Source organism: Apis florea, unplaced genomic scaffold (genome assembly GCF_048593485.1).
Source record: "Apis florea isolate Af1SG1 unplaced genomic scaffold, ASM4859348v1 contig_2839_pilon, whole genome shotgun sequence".
In the NCBI taxonomy this organism is placed as follows: domain Eukaryota; kingdom Metazoa; phylum Arthropoda; class Insecta; order Hymenoptera; family Apidae; genus Apis; species Apis florea.
In genome coordinates, this window is record NW_028256653.1 from 794,883 (window position 1) to 822,495 (window position 27,613).

The 27,613-nt window shown below is 25.2% G+C and overlaps 4 protein-coding genes across 10 annotated transcripts; all 4 read right to left on the reverse strand.

The window, feature by feature from the left end:
* Positions 1 to 958: 958 nt before the first annotated feature.
* LOC100865912 (uncharacterized) lies at positions 959 to 9,434 on the reverse strand. 5 transcript variants are annotated; one of them, XM_012486925.3, is made up of 16 exons: positions 9,261 to 9,434; positions 8,847 to 8,978; positions 8,643 to 8,775; positions 8,384 to 8,497; positions 8,182 to 8,303; positions 7,912 to 8,108; positions 7,684 to 7,832; positions 7,526 to 7,591; positions 7,297 to 7,454; positions 6,253 to 7,197; positions 5,953 to 6,180; positions 5,817 to 5,869; positions 4,492 to 4,595; positions 2,920 to 2,964; positions 2,612 to 2,827; positions 959 to 2,279 (listed from the first exon to the last, which is right to left on the reverse strand). In XM_012486925.3, the coding sequence occupies exons 2-16, from the start codon at positions 8,886 to 8,888 to the stop codon at positions 2,011 to 2,013; spliced, it is 2,841 nt and encodes a 946-aa protein (XP_012342379.1). In that variant the 5' UTR covers positions 8,889 to 8,978; positions 9,261 to 9,434; the 3' UTR covers positions 959 to 2,010. The 5 variants fall into 5 exon arrangements, with proteins under 5 accessions (XP_012342379.1, XP_003693968.1, XP_086763477.1 ...); XM_003693920.4 differs by having other exon boundaries at positions 9,122 to 9,370; XM_086907351.1 differs by lacking the exon at positions 9,261 to 9,434 and adding an exon at positions 9,122 to 9,222 and having other exon boundaries at positions 8,847 to 8,997.
* A 429-nt stretch (positions 9,435 to 9,863) lies between these two features.
* On the reverse strand, positions 9,864 to 14,090 carry LOC100865791 (BTB/POZ domain-containing protein 1). 2 transcript variants are annotated; one of them, XM_086907352.1, is made up of 7 exons: positions 13,276 to 14,059; positions 12,756 to 13,187; positions 11,898 to 12,584; positions 11,633 to 11,792; positions 11,401 to 11,558; positions 11,087 to 11,321; positions 9,864 to 11,016 (listed from the first exon to the last, which is right to left on the reverse strand). In XM_086907352.1, the coding sequence occupies exons 2-7, from the start codon at positions 13,070 to 13,072 to the stop codon at positions 10,855 to 10,857; spliced, it is 1,719 nt and encodes a 572-aa protein (XP_086763478.1). In that variant the 5' UTR covers positions 13,073 to 13,187; positions 13,276 to 14,059; the 3' UTR covers positions 9,864 to 10,854. The 2 variants fall into 2 exon arrangements, with proteins under 2 accessions (XP_086763478.1, XP_012342382.1); XM_012486928.3 differs by having other exon boundaries at positions 11,898 to 12,581; positions 12,756 to 14,090.
* Positions 14,091 to 15,631: 1,541 nt separating this feature from the next.
* TBCC (Tubulin-binding cofactor C) lies at positions 15,632 to 18,129 on the reverse strand. Its single transcript, XM_086907353.1, has 3 exons — positions 17,812 to 18,129; positions 17,290 to 17,506; positions 15,632 to 16,998 (listed from the first exon to the last, which is right to left on the reverse strand). Exon 3 carries the CDS (start codon positions 16,847 to 16,849, stop codon positions 15,821 to 15,823), a length of 1,029 nt encoding a protein of 342 aa, XP_086763479.1. The 5' UTR covers positions 16,850 to 16,998; positions 17,290 to 17,506; positions 17,812 to 18,129; the 3' UTR covers positions 15,632 to 15,820.
* Positions 18,130 to 20,986: 2,857 nt separating this feature from the next.
* LOC100865229 (WD repeat-containing protein 26) lies at positions 20,987 to 27,093 on the reverse strand. Of its 2 annotated transcripts, none has more exons than XM_031916575.2 (11): positions 26,660 to 27,093; positions 26,071 to 26,556; positions 25,337 to 25,496; positions 25,089 to 25,259; positions 24,568 to 24,741; positions 23,751 to 23,936; positions 23,412 to 23,678; positions 23,185 to 23,330; positions 22,895 to 23,103; positions 22,607 to 22,801; positions 20,987 to 22,464 (listed from the first exon to the last, which is right to left on the reverse strand). In XM_031916575.2, the coding sequence occupies exons 2-11, from the start codon at positions 26,301 to 26,303 to the stop codon at positions 22,409 to 22,411; spliced, it is 1,797 nt and encodes a 598-aa protein (XP_031772435.1). In that variant the 5' UTR covers positions 26,304 to 26,556; positions 26,660 to 27,093; the 3' UTR covers positions 20,987 to 22,408. The 2 variants fall into 2 exon arrangements, with proteins under 2 accessions (XP_031772435.1, XP_003693962.1); XM_003693914.4 differs by having other exon boundaries at positions 26,071 to 26,307; positions 26,660 to 27,086.
* Between the last annotated feature and the right edge of the window lie 520 nt (positions 27,094 to 27,613).

Genomic DNA, 27,613 nt, shown 5'->3' on the forward strand with positions numbered 1-27,613 from the left:
TCGATTAAACGTTGAAATTAAATTTTCAATTAAAATTTCTCGAGATTAAATGATTATATTGAAAGTTTTCCTCTTTATTAGAAATTAAATATCTTATGTAAATTTAAATGGACATGTATCCTTATTATTCTTATAAAATCCCTTAGAGTTTTCTGTTAATTGGCCATTTTACGATATTTCTATTATAATCTTTAAGCACACTGTTCTTATATAACGATATACAATTCCGATACCGTACAGATTCATTGGATTTGTATTAAACAGGATTTCGTCTAGTAATGGAAATCTAAACCGATATTCGGTCATCCTTCATATCGTATCGAAACGTTTGATTTTAATTAGATGATAACAAAAAACGAAACTGTTTTAATAATATTCATCGATTGTATTTAACAATAAATTTAATTTTTATTAAACTATATATATATATATAAAACTTTAAATTATATAAATGAATAATCGTAAAATAAGCTTATATTTTCTCAAAATGTAATATCGAATAATTGTTAAGTTTTTAATTATGAAATAAATTTGAATTAAATATAATTAAAGTATTCTGTGATATTGATTGATAGTTTTAGAAAAAAAAAAATTTATAGTTAATTGCATAAACCGCGATAAAAATGGAAAAAAATATAATAAGAAGGAATCTTGAAATCGATAATTAACAGTTTTCTATTATCAGAATTTTAATTAATGCTGAAATAATTGGAAAATATTTTGTCATTGTAAACGTTAATCAAAGTTTTTTAAAGACGGTTTAAAAATGATTGAATGAAATAATTTTAAATTGATGATCGATATATAAAAACAGATAACTATTACATATCCTACGATATATATTATACGATATAATATCTTGTATAAATAAGCAAAAATATTAAAAATAACATTGACATTATGATTGAATTGAATTAAATTGATGATTGAATTAAATCAATCATTGAGTTCGAGATCATTGAAGTTAAATTAATTTATTCAAAAAATTGTTCCATCGGAAAATATATTTCTATAACTAAACCATAAAAATTAATAACTTAACCCAAAGAGAAAGATTCCATACATCAGTCAAAATTCAACAGATTCGAGCTTAACTCGTTTTTTTATCATAATAGTAAAATATCGTACTGTATCAAGAATCATCTCTTCATGAAAACTAATCCTCTTAACTTACTCATTAAATCAAAAATATTACATTATAACAACGATTAATTAATTTACACTTTTCACAGATACATATGAGAATCACGACAATTTTTTACACGGAAAAATCCGAGATTTTGATATTAACGTCTCATAAAATTGTAAGTGACGATTTAATCACCTTAATTTAAACAGTTTGTATACAAACTCGCATATATCGTATGTATACTATTCATACATGAATATACAATACGGATAAAGTATGCCGATAACAAAAAAAAATAGATGCCTATATGATAAGTTTGAGACAGGATTATATACTATGGATATAAAATATTATATTTCTAAATCTTCATATGATTATATGTGCGTGAATACTAAAAGCATTTCTTGGAACTAATTAGAATCGTCATTTTTCGTTATATGCACCAACATCGCACCTGATATTCTATATTCTTTTTCGCAAATCCTGATTTTTTGCATTATGTAATTATGTGTTACCAAAATTTTATCTTACGTATTTTTATCTTGCGCGCGTTACTCATTCATAACACAGCATTTGTAAATTTATTATTATTCGCTATCTTTGAGACGTTCATTATAAATAATTTGTAACATATACACAATTTTTACAAAACAGCATCTTCGCAGCGACACATTTGCAACAAATAATTAAATTATAATTAATTGTATCACAAGGAACAATTCAATGAAGATAACATAATGCAATACCATCCATTTCCTTATGTTTTTTAGAATTTAACATTCACGATAAATGGATTAGTTGAATGATGTAAAATCGGACGGACTGCATCAGCCATCTTTAAGGTACTAACGTAAGAACTTCAGTTTCATCATATTATATATTTAATTCATCCATGGTGGACAAGAAGTTGGTGGTTGATATGTTTGAGAAATTGGCACCTGATAATGCTGTACTGTTTGAGGTGGATGCTGCGGTCGCTGCTGATGATGCGGCGGTGGTGGTGGCGGTGGATTGCAAATGGATTGCATCAATGGGTGTGAATTATAAGGAGGAGGTTTTGTCGTATATGGTGGCATTTGATTATATTCGATATTCAATGGATGTTCCAATATCGCATTTTGTACGGGTGAACGGTTACCTTCAACGTGTCCTAAATAATAAACATAAAAATTCATTATGTTATATTTATATTCATATTTACAATTAAATTATAAAAATCCAAAATTTGAGCATAATTGTAAATTATTATAATAAAAAACTATTTAAAAATTGAAAAATTATATTAAATAGTATATAATTTCGATTAACAAATTTTATTTGAAAATTCCTTATCTTCTTTCTAAATATTTATTAATCTAAATATTTAATAATCTTGTATTCTATATTATATTACTTATATATTTTAATTAAATTAAGTTAATTATATGAATTTTTTATAAATATATATAATTATATACAATTATCGACATTCATTATGAATACCTCTAGGTCTAATTTGTGGTGGTGGCATATTTGTTGGAGGTAATGTAGGACACATTCCTTGATGCTCTCCATCCCTTGGCATTGGTGGTGGTCTACCCCATGGAACTCTAACATGATGTGTTTGCCAAGGTGCTTGTGGTAAAAGTGAAGGGGGTAAAGGTGGCCCACCTCCAGGATGTATATTTACTGAATCTCCCATTGGATTCTGCTCATTTCCTATTACACAAATATATACACATAATGTAATCTATTTCTCAATTTATAAGAAAACATAAAAACAACTGCATCAGAACAAATTTTTAATATACCTGTATTCATGGCAGCACTTTTTTGATCCAAGTTGCGTTTTTCACCTAAATAATGAAAATTCATGAAATGAAATAAAGTATATAAAATTATGTATAAAACAACTATATGTAAAATGTATTATAAAATTAAATATGGCAAATAACGTAATGAAATATTGTAGTATAATTGTTAATTCGTCAAATTAAAAAAAATCAATAAACAAAATAGAAATAAAATTGTTTTTTTATATATGAAATCTTATAAATATTTTTAAATTAAAATATTATTTGTGTTATTCAAAATATTATTATACTGTTCTAATGGCATTGTTTTGTATTTTAATCACAATATAGTAATTTTTTAAACATATTATAAAATTATAAAATAATACAACAATATTTCACGTCATTGACCGTTTCTTATTAAAAAGAAAAAAATAGCAGTTATAACGCTAAATGCATCTGAAAACATATAATAAATATATATTCATTAAATCAGCTATCATATCACGATTAATATAACACCTCTTCAGTTAATATTTGTCTAATCTGTAAAATAAAATGTTATTAAAAATTGATTTTCATTTACTATTCAAACTCCAATTTCTTATCATTCAGAATATTACTGGATTCACTGCAAAATAAATAATAAAAAAATCAATTATACATAATTACTTAGCAAATCCCAAAATGTTTTGATTTCATTGGATTGTTTTGATTCTGTAAATTTTATATAATTTTATATATTATATATATAGAAAGAACTACATTAAATAATTCATAAATTATGAATCATTAATGTCAATATGGCATTATGCTGCTACTCCATGTATTCACATGCTCAGCTTCAGAGATCTGATTCTAAGATACATCTTTAAAATTTCATTTTATTAAACTTAAAATACTAATATTAAAACATAGAACGCATTTCAACAGAATACGAACGATAATAATTATAGTTAATATTCATTAAAAGTAATCACTGAAATATAAAATCACATTATTACAGAGATCTGAAAATACAAAAATATACTTTAATTCAATAATAAAAACATATGAAGAAGCATTAAAATTAGGATGCTTAGTTAACTATTTTAATTATGTAATACAATAGCGAAAGTCTTGTTAATTCTAAATAATAACAAATAAAGACAAATGGAAAGCAATCTAGCTGTGATATCACGTAAACGTTGTGGATAATTCTGGACGTCTATCTGCAAAGTGTTTGAATGAGTACATGAAGAAGCAAGTTGCTAACAATAAGACATGGATTAAGAATAAAGAGAAATTTGTATTATTTAGTAAAAAATATATTTACAATAAATAATGTACTACAAGCTAAGAGTATTGAGAAACAATGCTAGATACCCATCTGAAATAAAAATATATATAGAGTGTTAAATTATAAATATATTATGATTAAATAGCATATTTTAAATTAAAAATAAAAATCTTTTGATTCATCGTATAAAAAAAAAATATATAAAAGAAATTGTTTAATTAATTTTTATATTTATTAATATACATTATATTTGTATTAATTTTCAAAAGGTATCCAGCACTCTTTCATCATAAATACTCTTAGTTACAGACCTGGATGTGGAGGTGGCATTAGCAGCTTGTTTCGATCTCCATGAGGTAGACCCGTAGCTGTTGATGATGGACCATGTAAGACTTGCTGCTGTCGATCACCTTCTCTGCTTAAACAATTCAGTTTCAAATTATTAATTCACAATCAATGATTGTAAAGTAAACATTTCAAAACTTAAGCAAATATCACCTGATGCTCAGCCATGGATATTTCTGAAATGTTAAAAGCATCTAGTATCTCCAGGTCACCAATATTACCAAACTTTTGTATAAAAAGAACTTATAATAATTCAGTTATAACGTAATAATACAGAATACTATAATATTATAATTAAATCCAATTATATTTTATGTATAATATGTATAATATGTATAATATGTATAATATGTATAATATGTATAATATATAATTATATTTTCTAATTTTATTTTATTTTGATTAAAATTAATAATAGCCATCGATAACGAAAATAATGACGTATTTTTAATAATTATACATATATAATGATAATAAAAAATTTTAATTCTTTTTATAAAAAAAAAATTATCTAATGAAATACATAAATATATAAATATTTTTTCTCAATATAATATTCTGTAAAAAAATTATTTATATATTCACAATCATTTATTTTAAACATCCTGATTATTCAAATATATTACTTTAATTTCATTATATTAATTTTTATTAGTTTAATTTTATATTTTTCTATATAAATAAAATAAGTATTTCAAAATAGTTTGACTGTGAATATGTAAAATTTTAATTACCACATTATAACTTGCAAGAATTGAAATTGATGTTCCTTACTTCATAACGTTAAACATTTTTTTTTTTCTATTTAATAATAATAAATTGATGAGTAAAGAACAACTAAAAAAATTCCTGCTTATTTATTGAATTTGATACATCTTGATCAAAGCAGGTTTCTGAAAAAAATTTTATTTTATTGAAATGCACGTATTTAAGCTCACTATAATATAAAATAAATTGACTAAAAGTTATAATTTTCATATCTAAGCAATGAGAAAAATTATTAGGCAGCTTTCATAAAATAAAAAATTCCGTCACAGTTAGTAATAATATACAATTGCAAACATTAGAACGCGTATACTTATATATATTTTAATATTATATTTCTTTTTAAGCTTTAATATCAATTAGACACTATAAATAAATATATTTATTTTGTATTTTAAATATCAAGGTTCATTAAACCTGCTTTATTCACCTAATAAATTTTAATTTTCTCGCATATTGCAAGAAAATTTTATTTCATGCACATAGAAAAACTATATTAATAAAAATAAACAATGACTTTACTTACCCTGTTCCATGACGTTGAGCAGGCAGAGGACCACACTGATAAGGTGATGACTCCTATTATTCATAAGAAAATTTATTTAAATTTGTAATATTTTATATATAATAGCAAGTATAAAAAATATATTTTAAAAGCTAACCGGATTTGTTTCAACATCTGAAAATCTTCTTTTTACACCATGAGATTTTTGTTCAGGAGAATCAGGCTTTTGCTCAAATTGTTGAGGTGGTGATTGAACTGTATAATGTACTTGTGGGGGCATATGACCATTCTGATATTGCATATGCTGAGCATGATATTGTATCTGCGCTTGAACTTGCGGTGGAGGTACATTATGTAAAGGTATATTTGCAGGTGGCATTTGAACCTGTAAGATTTTTATGTTACTATCAAATTATATTTCAATTTATAAAAAAATATATAAATATTCTCATGTCACCTGCAGTTGACCTTGAGATTGCAATATCTGTTGCGGTTGTTGTGCCTGATATAACCATGGAGCATTCTGTGAAGGAGGTGCTTGCGTCGGCGGCGGAATACTTGTAAGAACGTTCATAGAATTTGGCATTTGAGCAGCAGGTGGTGGTACAATTTGTGGAGGTGGTACTGGTTGAGGTTGTGATCCTTGATCCACTGGTCCTTCTTGTTGATGTTGAACTTCACCTCCAGGAGGAAGAGGATGTTGTTGAGGATGTTGAGGCGATTGAGCATTAGGGACTAAAAAAGTTTGTGTAGACGGAGGAGGTACTTGTAAATGAAATTGAGGAGCATGACCTTCAAATTGTGGAGGTAACATATGCTGAGCCACAGCCTGAGACTGTTCATGGTTTTGTTGTAACTGTGGTGGAACAATGTGCTCTCCAGGTTGTAACACAAACTGTGTTTGAGATTGTGATGCAGGTGCCTGCACTTGCTGATATTGTATTTGATAAGTTTGTGGTACTGGAGGTGGTGGTTGATTCGGAGGAAAATTTGGTGGAGGAAAATGAAGATGCAATAACGGTGGAGGTGGTTGTTGAGTTATATTAATTGGTGTTGCCGGAGGTGGTTGTTGTAAATTCACGTTGACGGCTTCGATTAGTCCTTGTGGTGGTGTAGAAGGCCTTTGTACATTTGGTTGTGTATAGACATAAGAAACTGCACCACTAACTGGTGCACTACTACTTGTAATAAAGTTTTGTTGAGCTGGACTCTGTGGTGGTGGTTGACTCATAACATACATTTGGGCTACAGGTTGCGGTGATGATTGTGATCCAGGTTGAATTCCTTGAATTTGTAGTGGTTGTCCTGGATGAATTTGATATTGTACTTGACTTACTGTCGATGGAGGACCAATTAATTGCACTTGACCAACAGGTGGAGGTGGCATAAATGTTTGTATCTCCTTTATACAAAACATTTAATTATAGAAAAAAATATTATATTTAATTAAAATTAATTTAATTAAATAATTTATTGAATTATGTTTATAAATTTATTTTACCTGTGCTTGTGGTGGTGGTACCAATGGTCCAGAATGAGGAGGTATATGTACTCCAGGTGGAGGAACTGTTATTCCAGATCCTGGTGCACCAGTTACTGTAGCAGTGAGAATGGTTGCTGGCAATGTTACTACATTACTTTGAGGATGTTGTATGATATCTGTTAAGAATGATTTGTAAGTTACAGACAGAATTTCTAACAGCCATGAACTATTAGTGTATGTGCTCTACCTTGATGTTGTATAGTAACAACATTAGGCTGTCCCAAAGTACCAATGTTCATGGTTTGAAATTGTGCTATAAAAGATGAAAGTGGCAACAAATGAAAGTATATAATCACACTTAATATTTATGAAATTAATTTTTTTATTATATTAATTAATTCATACTTTGTGGTATTTGTGACTGTTCTATAACTTGCTGTGATTGAACTGGTGGTGGCTGTTGCTGTATATATGATTGTAATTCAGATTGCATTGTCTGAATTAAATTAATTGCTAACTGTTTTGCATTTTGTAATGCTTCTGGTTTTGGATGCCTATATAAAACATATAATAATATTATATTATAATAAACTCAAAATTTTCAATAAAAAATATATATATATATTATCTTACTCTATGTACAAATGCAATGGTTCTGGAGATTCAGTGCCTAAAATGGGATCAATGAATTGTGATCCTCTACCTTTTAAAGTTATATTTGCACCTGTTTCACTCCTAATATATAATAAATTTGCTCCACCTGCACCTATGATTCTGCCTCTTAAATCAAATCCTTCTGGAGCATTTTCTATTCCAACACAAATTTTTTCCTGTAGAAATTATTGATACAATAAAAAATATAAATTATAGTATGTATAATTTTAAAACAAAAATATTACATACCACAGATGTAACACCAGAATGTAAACTCATAAGAGGTGGTGGTGCATTAGTAAATCTACTTGGCCTATTTAAAGAACTTTGATGTTCTGTTTTAATAATTTCATTAATTTTTTGTATAGCAGCTGTAAAGAAAATTAAAATAAATATTCTTCAATACTTACAAATTTATAAAAAAATAATATAAAAAGGAAGAACAACATACAATCCACATTATGTTTCGCATGTCCCTGTATATAAAGATATAAAGGTCGTTCATTAGGACAACGTAATTTTTCTTGCTCTGTCATAAAACGTCCACGTGTTGAAACAGTAGCACCTAAAGAATGTGATATAAGCTGATATAATTAATTGATATAAATAAATACAAATAAATATAATAATAAATACAAATAGTATATTGAATTAAAAAAATAATTATAGAAAATATAACAAAAATTATATTATAAAATATAAAAATATACCTGAATAGGAATTAATTTCATCTTGTATGTAACCCTTTGTAAGCAATGTACGGGCACTAGGTGGTATTTCATTAATTTCAAACTCTGATGTATATGTTTCCCCATTTTTAAAAGTTGCATTTGAAGCTGTTAGCTATTTTTTGTAGAACATTAAAAAAAGAATATATAAATGTATATTAACATTAAATTATTTCACAAACATACCTTATTATTTGAATCTGAACCTCTCAATTTTCCTTTAGCCATGGAGATGAAATATGTAGATCTTTGACAAATATATTTTTTTTCATAACGTCAAAGCATACACACGATTAACACTATTCAAATATTTTTTCGCTGTATCAAGAAAAAGAAACTAATATTTTTATTATAATACTTTACTTTCTATCTATAGTATATCACATAAATTTTAGGTTATAACTAATAGTAATAAATCTCCAATTAAGCGACAATGACATGAACTTTATTGCTATACATACCTAATTATTTAATAAATTAATAATGAGTTATAATTTCAATCACGATAAATACACAATCGAAATAATTAATAATGTATTAAATGGTTAATATTTAAAGATTCACAAAAATTATTAATCGGTATTATAAATCATTTACTACCATTTTTTAAGACTATCGTTGTGTGTGACGCTCTGACAGTGACAGACTTGCGCGTATTAAATGAAGATGCCATGTTAATTTTACATATATAAAAAAACAAAAGATTATGTAACGAAACAAGTAATGATTTTGATTTTTTCACACTTTTTGATTTCAATATTTATTTTCATTTTTATATATTGTTTTATATATATATATATATAAAATACACACACACACACACACACACACATACATATGTACATATACATACGATATCATAGAATTATCGCTATAAAAATTTTAATTATGTTATATATTTGAAAAAATTTTATAATAAATTAATTTTTATTTATGCATATAATTGAAATTACAAATAAACTAATCCTTTTTTACATTACATTAAAAAACTTTTAAATTACATTCTGAAAATTAAAGTTGAATTATAAATTGAAAATTTTTTGAAAATAATATGTACATTTATATTAAAAAGAAAGAAAAATAATGATGTAAAAATTTTTAAAATTTTTAAAATTCATTTATTTAATTTCTTACTAATAATATATGCACCTTTCTGTTTTATAATTAAAATATAAATCATTAATAATTAATAAAAATATCAAGTTAATATGCATATTTTCTTTATTGTGCAAATATAAATAAATCATATTTGACTAGTTTGCGCAATTAATCAATACATAAAACAAATTTGAAAAATTTATCATTAATATTGTAACAAAAAGTTCCCTTAATATTATGTTTATAGTTTACAACCTCTAAACTTGAATAATTCTAGAAAAATAACGATATATTGCTATTGTATAGATGTATACATAATGTATAATATGTAAATATGTAGTTTTCTACCAAAATTTATAGATATTTTACAATAATTTTTCTAAAAAATATTTGTTAAGCTTTCAATTGTATTATATTATTTCTCATGCAGAATATTAACAATTTTGAAATATTTAACTTCACTTTTTAATATTTTATATATCAGGAAAAAAATTATTAGACAGAATAATTTTTTATAAACAGTGAGACCACTATTTTTTCACGCAGATTTGTAAATATTATATGTAAATATACCACTCATGTACATATTATTTTAAGAAATAGAAAAATAGATTGTCCTTAGTCATAAATATTAATATTTGTAAGTTATTCAATGTATGGTTACCTTCTTCAAGTTTGTTTAAAACTTATTTGCCTTTAAAATTTTTTAAACCCTTATTTATGCTAGGGTTTGATAGGAAATTAAGTTTTACTTTTGAAGAAATTGACCATTAAAATAACTAATTAAAATAAGTAATTCATTTCAATTTTAATTTTACATCAGTAATATGAATCAGTCTCTTCTCCTAATAAGGCCTTTGAAATCTTTTCAATACTTTCAAGTAGATACAAGATATAAAAGATTATTTTTTATAATACAAACAAAGTTTAAAACTCTTTCAAACATGCTCAGTTTTTAAAGCATTAATAAAATACATAATTGACAAGAAACTGACATATAACATTTACATTATATTATATAATATAATTTAATGTAATAAATTTTGAAAGACAATGAAACTGATAAATGGAATGTCATCATTATGTACATGAGTTTTTAAGTATAAAATATAAGCTCAGGAATTTGTCCTTCATCAGAAGACGTCCCATTATTATCTCCTGTTTCAATACTAAATTCAAATTTAACTTTCCCATTTCCTGAATCGCTATCTACCATAGCTGTTTTTAAGCCCTTACTTCCATAATGTGAATAAGGACCCTAAAATAAGTATAAAATAATAACAAAAATTCAATATATAAATAAATTAAAATCATATAATAATACAAACCTTAAAAGTTGCTGATGCAGTATAAATCGTATTTGGTAGAATTTCCGCTAATTCTTTAAACATTAAGCGATAAGTATATTTTGAACCATCACAACTAAAATTTGTTGAATTTGTAGCAATCACTTTTCCAGAAGCAGTATGTATTAATTCAATTAATACTTCATATATTGCTGGGCCATGTATGCTACCATAAACTCCATAGCCAATAAGAAATATGCGTCTATCAACGCTAAATCTAATAAAAAAAAATAAAAAATTATATTATATAAAATATTATAAACATGGAACTTTTTACATTTTATCTTCACAATCACCTTATACGGTCACTTGTTCCATTATATCCCCACCCACTTTTAGTATGTTGAAATCTGCATACAGTTTGTTCTTTACCAGTCATGCAACAGCGTGGCATTGTTTGAAATCCCACTACTGGTTTTGGATTTAATATAAAGTATGAAAACAAAGAAAGAACCTAAAATATATGATTTTTGAATAAATAATTTTATAAATATATATACATAAGATGAATAATACAATTATTAAAACCTCTGAATAATTAAGAAGTCCAGATTGTGCTGGGCCAGCTGTAAATTCTTCCTTTGACATCAAAGGAAAACGAATCAATGAAAAAGCATTACCCAAGACAAAACGTTGATTTTCTGGAGTAACTGGCAAACGGTGTCTTATACATTCTGCTTCTGACCATCTATTTAAAATGAAAAATGAATTACATATATATAAATTAAATATTACATATTTTTTATGTATTATATGAAAAGTAATATCATATTAAAGTATTATATTTATATACCTTAGAACTGCTTGAAATATCTTAGATTCTCTAACACGAAGAGTATCTCTTTCCAAAACAATTTTCAATGTATCAATATCAATATCTGTGAATCCATCAGCATTCAAAGCTTCTGTAGTAAATCTGTCTATAGTATCCAAACATACTGCAGCCAATTGTGGTTCATCAAAAAGACGAGCTTGTGTTAGAAGGAGAAAAGCATTATCACTGGTTAAATTGTTTTTCAAATAATCCACACAATGCTTTTCTAAAGCAGACACTGCATATTTTTTAGCTGTATATAATGTTGTCATTACAGTTTCCGGATCTATTTGTATTTCATCTGTATATAAAAAAAGAAGTACTGCCAAAAAAGCAGCAGGTTCTACATCAGGTACTTCTATTTCTGAAGAAGCTGTAGCAAGTGTTCCATTAAACATTGCATCAAAAACTGCACTTCCAGAAGACAAGACTAGTTTATGAGCTGGTATACGCTGCTTTTGTGCTCCTCTTCCTACTATGAAGCTCACATCTGATAATATTTCATTATTGAAAAGAAAAACAATTCTTTCACGCATTGTTGCCTTTGTACCTTGCCAATTATAAGCCACTGTTGCTTGACCATTTGTAGATGTATTTTCCAAAGCAACAGTATCTTGAGATCTTCCTTCCAAATGTAATGTATTTGCTACATTTGTTGGAGGCCTACTAAAAAATATATATCAATAGAATTATGAAAATACTATGTACATAAACATATATTTTAATTACATTTATAATCAAAAATTTACTATTCTTTTCACTAAATATATAATTAATAAAACAATTATTAAAACAATAATAACAATTATTATAATTTTAATAAAATTAAATACTTACTTATCACCATTTGAAGGTGAAGATTCTCCTCTTGCTGTTGATGAAGTTGGTTGATCTTCATCGCAAACAAAATTGAGCGCACGTCTGGCACGTGAAAGAATAACATTGCTAATGGGTTGAATATTTCGTACAGGTTCTGAAGACGAATCTCCAGATATAGTAAAATTCACATTTTGCTGCGGTTCATCACCATCTTCTTGACCTAAGCGTAAATTATGCAGTCTCGACACAACAGTTGGCACATCGCTCAAGGAAGCTTCCGAAGACATTTTTACACACTCAAATATAATATTTTTTGACGTATTGCTCTTTTTCATTAAATTATTGCAAATCGTGTCAACAAAAGCGGCACGATTGCTTGCATTACTTTATTCGTTTTGTTGAGTTCATTTAATATTCTGCACGAATATTAAATAATTCAATGTAGCAAAACTAAAATAAATTGATGAAAAATACAAATTTCATTTTAAAAGGAATCTTTTCACCTGTTTTAGCAGCAGGTGCCGCCCGAAATACCTACATGCGTGTATTTTCGTAAATGGCACTCAGAATGTTTTCTGAAATTAATTGTTCTTGCCATAGAGTATATATATTGTAGTTATTACCATAGATAAGAAATAAAATACAACATTAATATATAATGATTTTGTATCACGAAATTTGATTAAATATTAATTTTGAAATACTAAAAATTTTTAATTTTCTTATGCTTTTATATTCTATAAAGTCCAAAAATGACATGGAATTTAAAAATTATATTTTGCGTTTTTAAGTTTTTTCATGAATTACAAACACCATATTGGATTTTTCTAACTCAATTAAATGATAGTCATCAATGCGCGCTAAGTTTAAATTAATTTTCGGTTAAAAAATTATTAGATAACGATCATTTTAAATAGAATACAATAAGATAGACTTTGAAATAGCATTCAGCATTTGCATCCACAAATGAGGTAGAATAATCTTTTCATTTTATAGGATTTGATTATATTATAACCAAAATGGTATATCGATTGTTTAAAAAAATATAGACTTTATAATGTAAAATTAACAAATGTAAAAAGATCGTTTCATTTTCTAACGATTATTATTGTTTTTTTGCATGTTATTCAAAATTTTTTCATTATATCCTTCATCTTGTTCATTTTGCAAATATTTTCTAATGACACATATTATACTTATTCGTAAAAAAGTCTTCTCATATTCGATATATGGTATATTAATGATCATTACTTATGTAGTTTTTGATCACTTTTCAATTTATCATATGAACAAATTTTTTGACATTATTTTTCTCTAGTTTTGTGAAAATCATTTGTTTAAATCCTATCGTCGAGTGATGCCTTGCATCAAAACAATCATGGAATATTAATGTATAAATTATATTAGTGTTTTACAATGAAATCATTATTCTTAAAATATAATAAAGAGAATAATATTTAAATTTTTTATCAAAAATCAAAACATATTATAATTTTCAAGTGAAAATATATTCATTCAGTATTTTATCTGTGATTACGAGCCAAGAACAAATAGATGAATAAAATAAGACGAGTAAATAACGAAAAACAGAAATAAGATAAAAATTAGGAAATCAATAGCCATCTCTTTAATAGATACAATAATATAAAAAAAGAAAACAAATAATAAAAAAAAGAATGAAAATAAGGAATTGATCGTATGTATGTACTATTTTACTAATTATCATTTCATCTAAACACATCTCTAAAGTTATTTAAGTATCTAAAAAATAGAAGATAGATAATAATTGAAGAACCCTTAAGTGTTTTTAGAAACATTTTCGTATTTAAGAGATGATATTTAATTTCCTGCAATTCTTATTTATACTATTATTATACTTTTCTATTTTTATCTTGTTTTTGACATTTGAGAGATAGTACTGATAATTCACTCACCTTATCTTTATCTTTTTCTTGTTTGTTGTTTTTTAAATTTGTTTTATTTGTGATTCTGAAGATATTGATTAAATAATTTTTCTCTATCTCTATTTTTTTCTATTTATTTGTTTTTCTTCTCTAAAGTCTATACTTTCTTCTATAAAGTATATACATAATATTGTAGAATAATATCATATATCATATATTGTAGAATAAAATTTCTTATTTATTTATTTTAAAATTATAAATTTCTTATTTTTATAATAAAGTTATAAATGCAAATTTAATGTTCTTATTATATATATAAGAATATTTCACAACAAACAAATATATCTAAAAATATTTAAGAAATTTATTTTGATAAAATTATTCAAAGGTTTAAATAATTAGTTTTTTCTAAATTCTAAATTCTATTTAAAAGTGGAATAAATTTATTCTTTCTCTGTCTATAATTATTTATATTAAAATAATTTTAGCAATATCATTAATTACAATTTTTAATCAAATATTTTATTGTTATAATTATATTTTGTATATGTTTAAACTCATGCATATGTTTAGGAACTATTATTACAAATAATAACACTGATATTTTGTATCATATTTTATATTTATAATTTTATAAATAAAAAATAATAAAATATTTTTAATATTTTTAAAATTATTAAAATAAATAAAATATTTTTACAATTATTATTAATTTTTTCCAATTTTTTAAAAATATTCTTATCTAAAATTAACTATTATTATTATTTATTTTAATTATATATGTATATAATTCAATAATTATATATTATTATATAAATTACATTACAATATGTATATTATAATGTACAATAAATATACATATATATTTTCTCTTAAATTCAAACTTTTCAAACTTTCTAAATTAGGCCATATAGATATGAGAATTTCATACAATTTATGTATCATCAATTACGTCTGACTTAGGATATACTAAAAATTGTTGAGACGTAATTCATAAACAGCAAGTTTATTAAACATTTTGTAAGTATACAAAACACTTACATATAGTGTAATTTCTGTGAAAAAGCAGAGTATGGACATAAAGAATTTATATATATAACAAAATAAGTATCTAATATTGAAAGAATGATATTTTTAGAACTGAGTTTTAGACATTATGACTTATTTTATTTGTATTTATTAATCCCAACTTTTTACACGCAATTCAGGATCTAAAATGCTCCAATTTGGTGAATGTTTTTCATTAGATAACCAATTAAAGTCATCAACACAATTCCAGTTATTTATTTTTGGATCAAGTCCAGCTAAATTAAAGTGATTTGCTTGATCTTCATAAGACCAGTTATAAGGTGCTACACGTATTTTTGTACAATCTTCTATAATTGACCTACTTGTAACATGTATATAAATAGTACAATCTGTTGAAGAATGTAGTCGAAGTTGTTGACATGCAAAAGCAAATACACATTCACTACAATCATGTGCAAATACAGATGATGTTACTGGTCCAACTAATACAGTACACTGTTTTAAGTTTACCATGTGTAAAGTACTAGGTGTGCCATAAATTCGTATTGTACATCGAATTAAATCAGAAAGTAAAATATCATTTTTATTCACATTTTCAGCATCCAAAACTAATTGTTCATTAACTTTTCCCAATAGCATACATGCACTATCTCCATATTTACTTGATAACTTATGATTCTGCTTTGCAGAACCATTTACAATTCCTTCTGAAATTTTTAAATCTTTTAAACCATCTGTCATATCATGTGTCTTATCAGATGTCTTTTTCACAACTCTCCGATTTTTGAAACCAAATTTCTTTTTAGGTAATAATTTCATTTCTAAATCAGAAGCTTCATTTTCTAATAATTGTAAATTTTCTTGTGCTCTTCTAATATCATAAACTTTTAAAAACATTTTTGATTGAGATAAATAATTCTTAAGCATTTGAATTTCTTTATTTATTTTATCAAATATTCCAGGAAGAGCTGATATGGGAGCACTAGATGCATCATCTAACATATCTTTAATTTGTTTACATGATGAATAAAATGTATCTTTAAAATAACTGCTTTGTTCAGATTCAACAGCTAAAGATTGCCTCTCTTCTCTTCGTCTTTCAATAACATTTTTCCTTTCACGATCTCTTTTAGTAATACGATCTGGTAAACTACCTTCTATTAAAGGAGGAGAATCCATATTGCGCTTTCAATGCTGTTTCTTCTTTTTTAAATTATATTTTGTATAACATTCAACTTTGAATATTTATTATTTTCAATGAAAAATTTATCTTCATTAATAGGTTATTTTAGTAAATTTAAAATATTTAAAGACTTTTACATAAAAAACTGAAAAATGTAAAAAAATATTTATAATTAATTTATGTTAATAACATACAATTATCATATAAAAAAGTATTTAACATATCAAGTTAATAGAATATAAATAAAAATTATTTACATAATTTCAATATATTTTATTGAATAATTTATTAAAATAATATACAACTTTATAAAACTTTATAAAAATAATAATTTAAAAATAATTTTATAAAATTAATGAGCAAATATAAAATTAAGCATGAACAAACCTGTCAAATACATTCTATATATGATATTTATATCAAAGTATACAAATACCTGTTTTTAAGAATCAATCTGTGAAGAATATGTTAAACCATCACTACCTATTAAAATTGATGAAAGTTTTACAAACTTCATAAGATTTAACTTTCATTTTGTTGCTGCCACAGTATGAGATCCGTTAATTTGGTGCTTTCGTTATATACTTTTTCTTCCAGTTTGTAATAACCTTCTAGTAGCATTGGAAATTTTTTATGAACATAATATCTGCAATCTAATATTTATGACATTCATTTCAATAATTTTCTAAAGATATTTATAAAATCAATCAATTGTAAATTGTATAATATAATACATTATTTTATAATAATATGTAATACAGTTTCAATAAAATGCACAAAAATTATATTATGATTATTCATAATGTTTTTCGTATGTTTTTTTTTTATGTTTTCTTATGTTTTTTATAATAGTTGTTATTACTTGTTACAATATCTAATTGTATTTCAAGTGTAAATAACCTATAGTGTGAAAATATTACAAAATATATAGCTTATTTACCGGTAACATATAACTTACCTTGAGACGTACGTAAAAAATGCCAAACTATTGAAGATCCAAAGAGACATACAATTTCAGCACAAATAATTATTTTTATTGTATTTTTCTTCTTTGGATACTTGTGAAGCATACTAGCTAACTATACGATTTCCTAAAATGGAAATTATCAATACGGCAAAGAACGATGTATTTCTCGAGGTATCGAGGGATAGTTATTTCGATAGGAACAACTAAAGCAATCTTACATGTTTACCCTCGTTATGCAACACTCGAAAGAACAGTTATTCTGTTCGATATATTTTTTCGATACAAGTAGCGGAAAATTTAAAGATACGTAAAATACCTATTATTTTAATAATATATAGGTGATAATAAAATAAATGTTAGAATAATTATTTATAAAAAAATTATTTTTTATAATAACTATGTCTTTTATTATGCGATAGGTATAAAGCTATATATTTTTATATTGATATATTAAAGACTTTTATTATAATCAAATATACAGCAAGAGACATATAAGATCGCAATCTAAAATATCTCCATTATTTTTAGTGGTATGAAAAATATTTAAAGGAGGAAATGTTTAATTTAAAGAGACAAATAATACAATAATTAGTTTCTGATGTCATAGGAAATAGATTTAATTATAAATAAAATATATTTAGAAAAATAGATAGAAAAATTTAAAATATAATATTTTTTGTCTTATAAATATAATTTTATATATATTTAAACTTGAAAATACATAATAAACTTAAAAATATTTTAAAATATTTAAATTTAAGAAATAGAAAAAAATACAAACATATAATTTTTATGATTATTTGCTCCTTGTTTGATTATCGATTAAAATTTCTTCAAATCCTCCTTTAAAAATTTTTGTTCATTACCAAAAATAGTGTTCCTATCTTAAGTGACTCGTCTTATTTAACTAATAGTAGTAATATTCTACTTATTTTTTATATCTGCTTGTCTAATAATAACGATATCATGAAATCGACCGTAAACTTATCAACAAAGGATAATTTATAATATAAAATATTATTAATTCTTATATTTTAATTAAATAAGTATAATAGGGAAATTGACAGTATGTAAAATTTATTTTGCCTTATTTAGGCCTTTCAAAAAAAAATATTTTATTTTAAATGGATATTAAATATATGTATATGGTATATTTTTAAATTTAATATCGTGTATCATACATAGTTTATTTTTTTATATTTCACTATGAAAGTATATAAATAAATTTAAAAACATTAATTGAGAATAATATATTATAATAAACTTTTTCCATAACATAACATTTTATGTATAAAATAGCGATATAATTTAATAGTGTACAGATTATGTTTGAAAGTGCAGAGCATTGTATCTATGGAAATAGCCTAATTTAAAGACTGTAGAAGAATATTTATTGTACAGCTTTTCATATATAAGCATAGACAAAGTAGTGGGAAATGTGTTTTTAAAAAATCATTAAAAGTGCACCTGCAATTAGTATTTGTTATATATATAGCAATAAAAAAATAATTGTCAAGATAACTTTTCTTATGATTTGTACAGGAAATGATGTAATTTCTTTTTATTTAATCCTCTTATATATCAAGTATTCAAAGTTAAGCACAAATTCTGTATCAAAATTTTGTTTACTTTTAACATTATTAATGCAAAATTATGATATTAACCTATTATTAAATTTATTACAATTTTTTAAATCTATAATAGTAATTAATAGAGTAATATCTTAGTAAAATAACTTGTTATACGATGTAGGTTATATTTTAAAAGATTATGAAGTACATATCGTTTCTAAAAATAAGAAATGTCTGTTATTCGAAAAATAGAAAATATTCGTTATTATACATACTATGCATAAACAAATTCTTATTCACATATCTATCTGACTCTTTAAAGTCTAGTTTATTTAAAATACTTTGGATAAATTATAAGTAACACAAACAATTAATTCACACATTATTGGTCTCAAATCATACAATTAACATCTAATATTTCGCACTTTAATATAACTTTAATATAAATATCTATATTAGATATTTTAAGAACAAACACACACTGCTATTATAACAAACGGCAGTTTTTTGCATAAAACCATATATTTATCATTTTATGTACATACGAAATAAGAAACTAAAATCTAAAAATTTAAGAAATACAAGATAATAATGTACATAAAGTTTCGTCAACAAGTTTCTTGATAAAATAAATTGATTGTAAATCTAAATGTAATAGCTGTTTTAACAAACAATTTTCATTGCACTGCAAAAACACAAATTTGTATGAAGATATTATTAGTTTATTCTTATGTGTTATTATATTTTACTTAATTTTGTTAAAATTTCAATACCTGGTCCAACATAAGATAATACTATTCAAAAAATAGTTATTTTGAATTATTCATTTTATATTTTCTATTATAAATTAAATCTTAAAAAAACATTTTTTTTTTTACATTGCAAGATTCTATGAAACATTTTTGCCCCTTATTTACATAAAATAATTTAAATGATTAACTTTTTATACAAATTTCTATATTTAATTTGTCAAACATGGCATATCTGGTATATCAAGTGTCATAAATATAGAAAAGAAGAATTTTAATAACTTCTTTATTGTTTAGAAAAGCTATATTTATAGAAATATTTGATAACAAATATAAAAATACTTAATTATTAGAGACAATTTATTATCACTTTATAAATATTGCAAATAACTAAAAAAAAAAAAAATATTATTAAAAGAATTATAATTTATGACTGAGATTTATATTAAATTTGAATGATATTTATAATTAACTTTTAAATGTTATAATTAACTTTTAAATGAAATCAATTACTTATTATTTGTTTTATATTGCAAATTATATCAAATTATAAAAAAATTCTAAAAACTTTCAATTAGTGCTTATAAAGTGCTAAGGCACCACAGGTAAATGCAAATGATAATAGTGATTAGTATTACATTATCTTACTACAATTTTAGGGGCGTAAACTACAGACATTTCCTTCGCATGTAAACTTCTCTTGTAATGTAAACATTTTTATATTATCTGTTGTGAATGCATTTGTACGCATATACTCTACATCTTCTGATATTGTGAGACCTCCAGTTTGGTTTTTATTATTTATCAAATTTATATTCAACAAAGGAAAAACAAAAAAAAGTGTAATTTTGTATTTCATACTTTTTTTTTTATATTTATTCATAAAGAAGTCACTTAAGAAAAATAACCAGTGTACAATTTGCTATGAATAAAACAAAAATTTACATGTCATGTAAAAGCATAAAAACATAAAAGATAATAAAAATGCTATAATGTTTAATATATTCGAAACAACAATTATTCATAGCAATTTAGTTTTGATTTTTGATTATAATTTAAAAACATTATTTTAACTATAAAAAACAATTATCATTTCTTTGCAATAATAAAATTTAAAATACTAGTAATGAATGAAATGCGGCATATAGAGATACTTGAGCTATATTAAGGAACTAATGCTTTAAAATAAATGTTCAAAATTGATGTATACCGATATTATATTAAAATTTTTATGAACGTGAAAATATTAAGGCAAATGTAATATTTATAAATTTTTGATACTCAGTACATATATTTTAATAATATAAAATCACAGTACTGAATAAAGGTACTAATATCAGGATTCATGCTCAACTTTCAAATCCAGTTTATTTTATTTATATTAAAATTGTTAAATTTGTGAATTTCCGATTAATCTCGCATCAAACTGTACGTCTCATAACAGATTTCAAATTGTTTATAAACTTTATAATTTATCTCACTTAGTCTCATTAAATTATTTACTGAAATTAAATTTCTCTTCATATATTTATATAATTTCTACATTTTTTATCATGTTTTACGACATCTGTATACAATTTGAAACATACAATATTAATGTAAGATGGCAGTTACATATATAGTGAAAAACGAGAATAGTATCACCTTCATCAATGATTAAAAAAATTAATTAGAAATTCATTAAGCATGAAATCGTTATTTACAACTTTTTTATTTTTAGAAAGATTAAATTTGACACAATTCTGTCAAAACAAGATTTTTTTATAATGATCTCGCAAAATCACAAATTTTATTTTTATCTTGTTGCAACGTTTTTTACTTTGTTTAATGCTTGTTATTGCACGTTAATTTTTTTTTTTTTTACATCAATGCTACGACGGAATTTGATGAATTTCTATTTTGTCATAACTTATATTTACCAAGATATTATGCTGTTCTTTGTTTTTAAGAGTTTACATTATTATTTTATATTGATAAATCGTTCAAATTTAATTTTGACAAACAAATAAATCATAAGATTTCATATAAAATCTGTTAATAAGGAAAAAATTGATTTTCAAATAACACCTGATCATTAGTTGTTTAATCAATCAGCAGATGATGCTAACACATCTCTCATTTACTCTCAATAGTAGTCATTTACGCAGACTTACAGTAATGAGGCATAAAGAGATAGCTGCTGGGGGCAGGAAAGAGTCAATATGACGATCAATATGACAGTCTTTTGAACACCATGAGGTCATGGGAACACTGATATACTGTAGTACGCTACGATACCATTTCATGCCATCCACTACCATTTGAGGAGTTGCTTTCTAATGGAACTAAAATTTAAATAAACAATTTATATGAATTCTTAAAATATTTATGATATTTAAGAAAATCATTGATATTTTTGTATTTATTAAGTTTACATATTTTTATATATTTCTGTATATTTGAAAAAACAAAATTTAATAAACTTACCAGTCTTGTCACTATCAACTTTTTCTGGAGATGATGATCTCGGTCCCCATATTCTCACTGTACAGTCATCTGATACTGAAGCCATCATTTGATGATATACAGGATTCCATGAAACACAATTTACTGTTCTGCTATGTCCTGTTAGAATTGCTATAGGTAATTCTCTTTTGATATGCCACACATATACTTTAGTATCTATAATAGAATTTAATATTATTATTACTAATTATAAATTTTATATATAACTTTTTAGCTTCAAAAATAAAATATTTTTGCCAAATAAATTACCTTCACTACCAGATGCAATAAAATCTTGATTTACACCACCAAAACAACTATGGATTGTGAAATGTCCTTGAGTAACTCCTTGAAAACGTCTTACTAAACATCTATCTTGTAAATCCCAAAGATGTACACCCTGATTGGCTACATTAAGAAGCGCAAGTCGATCTGCTTTATTTACACTAAAGGACATCAGAGGATGGTCTTCTTGTAATCTGTAATATTAAACAGTTTATTGAATATAATATGATCATTTTCATATTATATAAAAAAAATATATATAATTATAATTTTACATTGTAAAGTCACATAATTCGTCAAAATTATATCCCCGAATTCGATGATGCGAATCAGCAGCAAGAACCGTTTTTCCATCATTTTTACACCATAAACATTTTACTCTAACTCCTTCCCATGATTCTGAGACATTTCCTTCTATATCCTAAAATTTTATATTCAAATATGTAATATTCTATTTATTTCATTATATTGAAAACTATTATATTAAAAAATGATATGTTACAAATTGATAAAACTGCCCGCGAAGTCCTCCTGCTACAAATTTACGTGAATCAGGATACCAAGCACAAGCTGTAAGTGAATCATCAGTACTTTGAGTTACTGTTGCACGTAGTTCATAATCAGGTGGGTCAATACTCCAAAGCCAAAGCTCTGGACAATCTTCAGGACCACATGCAATTAAAAGACTACTATCGGGACTCCAAGCAATTAATGCTACTCCATAAGTATGGCCTTCTAATGTTTTTCTATGAGTTACTCTCAATGTTTCCTGTTATTAATAGAAAATTATTAATTATCTAATAAAAAATTATTATTTTATCATAATGAATAATTTACATACTGGATCAACATCCCAAATAATTACTGTCATATCCTTAGAACCTGTAGCAAGTTTACGACCGTCAGGAGAAAATTTGCAATACCACACTTCATCACAATGATTATTGAGCACCTGTATAGTATGGCACGGGAATTGTTCTTTACTACAGCTGTGATCCACAAGCAGCGACACATTTTCTAAACTTGTCTAATTTATAACAAACATTGATCATAATTATATTAACAATAAAATAGTTAATTATATACTATAATAAAAATTTTAAAAAATTAATAAAATAGTTTATTTATAGTTTTATTAATATTCAAAAATATTCATCAATGATATATGTATATATAGAGAGAATTTTCATGTATTTATATATTCAAACATCTTTAAAAGAGTAATTTTCTTAGAGATCAAAATAAAAAATTAAAAATTTAAATTTGTATTAAATGACGCGAAAGAAAGATAGAGTAAGACTGCTCTATCATTTTACATTATTTTGCTGTCTCATTCTCCTTTCATTTAATGTAATTTTTAAATTAACTGTTTATAACTTAATAAATAAATCTCAATCAACATTTTTATTGATCGTTGCTAATTTTTACATTTATTTTAAATTGGTCTTGATCTTCTAAAAATGCAATGAATATATCAATATTTTGTATATTTTTACATAATATTATATCATTTTATTACTTAAATATGTATATATTATAAATAATGTATCTTATAATAATAATAAATATAAAATAATATAATTAAAATAATAAAATGATAATAATATTATGTAAGAATATAAAGGATGCTTTAGAAGTTATAATACAAATATTTTTACCTGAGTATGTGTTACATGGTATGTACACTGTTGATTTTGCATTTCCACAGCTTGGCACAAAAGAGAATGAAGGCGTCGTGGTGGTAACATAATGGAGGGTGGCAGATATTTCTGTAGTCTGTCCATTAAAGCAGCCCTCGAGACTGCACCTTTGCCATCCCAGCCTGCACGTGTCTGTTAACAAGTGTCTATTTGCTAGTGATCAAATTTTCAGTAATAGGTTAGTTTCAGAATATTTTTATATCTATACAAAATTCAATATCTTTGAATTTTTATTAGTATATACGTAATATTGCAATAAAATATTTAATATCTATTTCATATATATATATATATATATATATATATATATATATATATATATATATATATATATATATATAAAATATATATATATATCCATTTAGAATGGAATATTACTAAAAAAATATATAATAAAATGTATGTAATATATATATATACATGTGTATATACACACACACACACACACACACACACATATATGTAAATATATATAATACCTGCAATTCATCACGTCCACTGCACATCATAAATGCAGACAACTGATGCACACGACCTGTATTATGCCCTAAAGGTGTGAGTTCGTTGCGTAAAACATGCAATGCTTCCATTACTAGTCCTTCTTCCAAATATTCTAAATATTTTTGTTCCAGTAATAAGAATTTCATCTCCTATAAATGAAAAATATTAATTAAATATATATATATAATTGTATAATTATACTTGAAAGACTTAATTTGATATTTACTATTAAACTTTGATTAGCTCCATTTAAAAATGTTTTAAGTTCACTAAGGTCGTGTTCTGCCTTTGTCCAGTCTCCATCCATAACATGTTGTCTAAATTTTGCAGCAGCTGGATGATCTAGACGACAACCTGATTCTTGCATGAGAAGATCAGCTGTACGACTGAAAAAAATGTTTCATATTTTCAATTTAATAGAAAAAGATTATTTAACTTTAATATATTTTAACTTAAAATTTAAGAAAACTTTGTGAATATCTATAATTTTTTTATATAGCATTATAATCTGAATTAAACATAATAAAACAATAAAAATAATGATGATGCTAATAACAATAATCTACAAACTTATGTTCATATAATGTATTTGCTTCTTTTTTAATGCCTACATTATAAAGCAAATATAACTTGCAGATACTGCTGACTATATTTCAAGGTTCTATAATTAGCTTTCTCCCACCACAGAGTATGCAGTCCAGATAGGTTGTGATACAATACTTCTGATAAATGCATGCATACAAAGAAAATTGAACAAACAAAGAAAATCTTTAAGATCTTTTATAATAAAAAAAGAAATCTACTAAATTTAATCATAACACTTGATATTCAGTTACTATGCATATGAACTGTTTTATAAATCCTAATCATAATACACAAAAAATATATACTTTGTTTCTTTAAAATGATTCTTTATTACTAAAATTCAGATAAATAAAAATCAAATTATGAGATACATACTTAAGTCCAACTGTCTTCAAGTGTTGTCCAATGAGTCTCACAATATCTTGATTGGTTTTGTCCATTATTTTCGGCGGCCCCAAATTCTGATTTGTTTCCCCATTAACACCATTGATGTCATTATCCGATTCTGGTATCATGTTGCCATTTGCATGAGGTCCACCAGAGTCAGCTGTAGAGCCATTCTGCTGTAGCCCGGAGGAAATGCCACCGTTTGATGTCTGCTGTTGCATTATGCTGTCATGCACACGGAAATGTTACCCGTGATGGCAATAGTAGTCCAGAATATTAACAAGCATGTGTACTAATTGGTACATTCTATCTTGACTTAAGTATCTCTTCTTTTTTTTATTGCAAAAACTTTAAAATGCTATGTTTGTGTATAAAAGATCTATGACTATTCGATGGAAGGATTTCAAGAAATAAGAAAACCGCTTGATAGACAGCACATATGAAAGGAATCCGACGTCGATACGTCTTGAGATTCTGCAAGGAAGAAGATACACGTGAGAGCGTCATTACGAAGGGGGTAAGCCCCTTCGTTTGTTGACTACGCGCTCGCGATGATCTAGGGCCCTGATTGCGTTACCGATAGTTTTCCATCTCAGGATCGGTGTGGTGCTCGTCCGCTGGTCGTAGAGTAGTCGGGAGAGAACTACGAGACCTTTTGCACGGTGGCGGAGCGAGTCCACCGTCGTCTGACTCGCTGCTCGAGGCCAGGCTTATGCGCGTACCGCCCCGTTTTTCACACGATTATTGTCCCTAAGATCGTTGGTGGGGCTGGGGCTGGAGCACGCACGCAGCCACGGTTGCGTTGCACAGAAAACTCGTAGCCTCCCCCCTTTTTTTCCGCTTGTCTTCCTGACTAATACGTATGCCGTTTATCCCGTCGGACTTGCTGCCCGACGATCAGAAAACGAAGAAAAACAGAATTCTTGCACGCCTGCCAAAACGGATACGAACAATGACTGCTACACAGCTGATACTTGTTTAGATCGTCGTTTACGTCACACTGTGATCTTTGCAGATAGTTCCGCTGACCATGGCGCCCGCTATGTCCGCTCAGAAACGTTGATTTTCTGAGCTTATAAAATTTCTACTTACAATTATTATCGTAAGATGGCAGCATGTACCTGTTAAAATATTGTGTAGCGGGTAATTTAATTTATTTTTAAGAAATTTTATTCGAAAAAAAATTTGAGTATCAATTTAATTATTTATACATGCAGAAAAATAAATATATTATTCATTTAATATGTTTTATTAATATATTGCATATTATAATACTTTTTTTATTTACATAAATAAAGATAAATATATATATATATTTTTTTTATTTTTTAATAAAGATTAAAGAAAAATTTTATGATTTATTTGAATAACTTAAAAATCTTTAAAATTATTGATTATCATAAAAATGAATCTATTATTAATTTATTATTAAACAAATATATAATAAATTTTAAATTAATTAATTATAATAATAAAAAATTGTATAAAAAGATTTCAATATTCCTTTTTTACTAATATATACAACATATAT

What these genes read in the sequence shown, in the direction of transcription:
- LOC100865912 (XM_012486925.3), bottom strand. Translation starts at nt 8,888, where the DNA reads ATGGCTAAAGGAAAATTGAGAGGTTCAGATTCAAATAATAAG. An exon ending in ACAGTCACAAATACCACAAA is followed by an intron (nt 7,592 to 7,683) that starts GTATGAATTAAT and finishes CATCTTTTATAG; the next exon opens with CACAATTTCAAACCATGAAC. An exon ending in GCTCAACGTCATGGAACAGG is followed by an intron (nt 4,596 to 5,816) that starts GTAAGTAAAGTC and finishes TTGTTTAAGCAG; the next exon opens with AGAAGGTGATCGACAGCAGC.
- LOC100865791 (XM_086907352.1), bottom strand. Translation starts at nt 13,072, where the DNA reads ATGAAAAAGAGCAATACGTCAAAAAATATTATATTTGAGTGTGTAAAA. An exon ending in ATATTTCAAGCAGTTCTAAG is followed by an intron (nt 11,793 to 11,897) that starts GTATATAAATAT and finishes CATTTTAAATAG; the next exon opens with ATGGTCAGAAGCAGAATGTA. An exon ending in CTGCATCAGCAACTTTTAAG is followed by an intron (nt 11,017 to 11,086) that starts GTTTGTATTATT and finishes TACTTATTTTAG; the next exon opens with GGTCCTTATTCACATTATGG.
- TBCC (XM_086907353.1), bottom strand. Translation starts at nt 16,849, where the DNA reads ATGGATTCTCCTCCTTTAATAGAAGGTAGTTTACCAGATCGTATTACT.
- LOC100865229 (XM_003693914.4), bottom strand. An exon ending in GAGCTAATCAAAGTTTAATA is followed by an intron (nt 25,260 to 25,336) that starts GTAAATATCAAA and finishes TTTCATTTATAG; the next exon opens with GAGATGAAATTCTTATTACT. An exon ending in GTGGACGTGATGAATTGCAG is followed by an intron (nt 24,742 to 25,088) that starts GTATTATATATA and finishes ACTTGTTAACAG; the next exon opens with ACACGTGCAGGCTGGGATGG.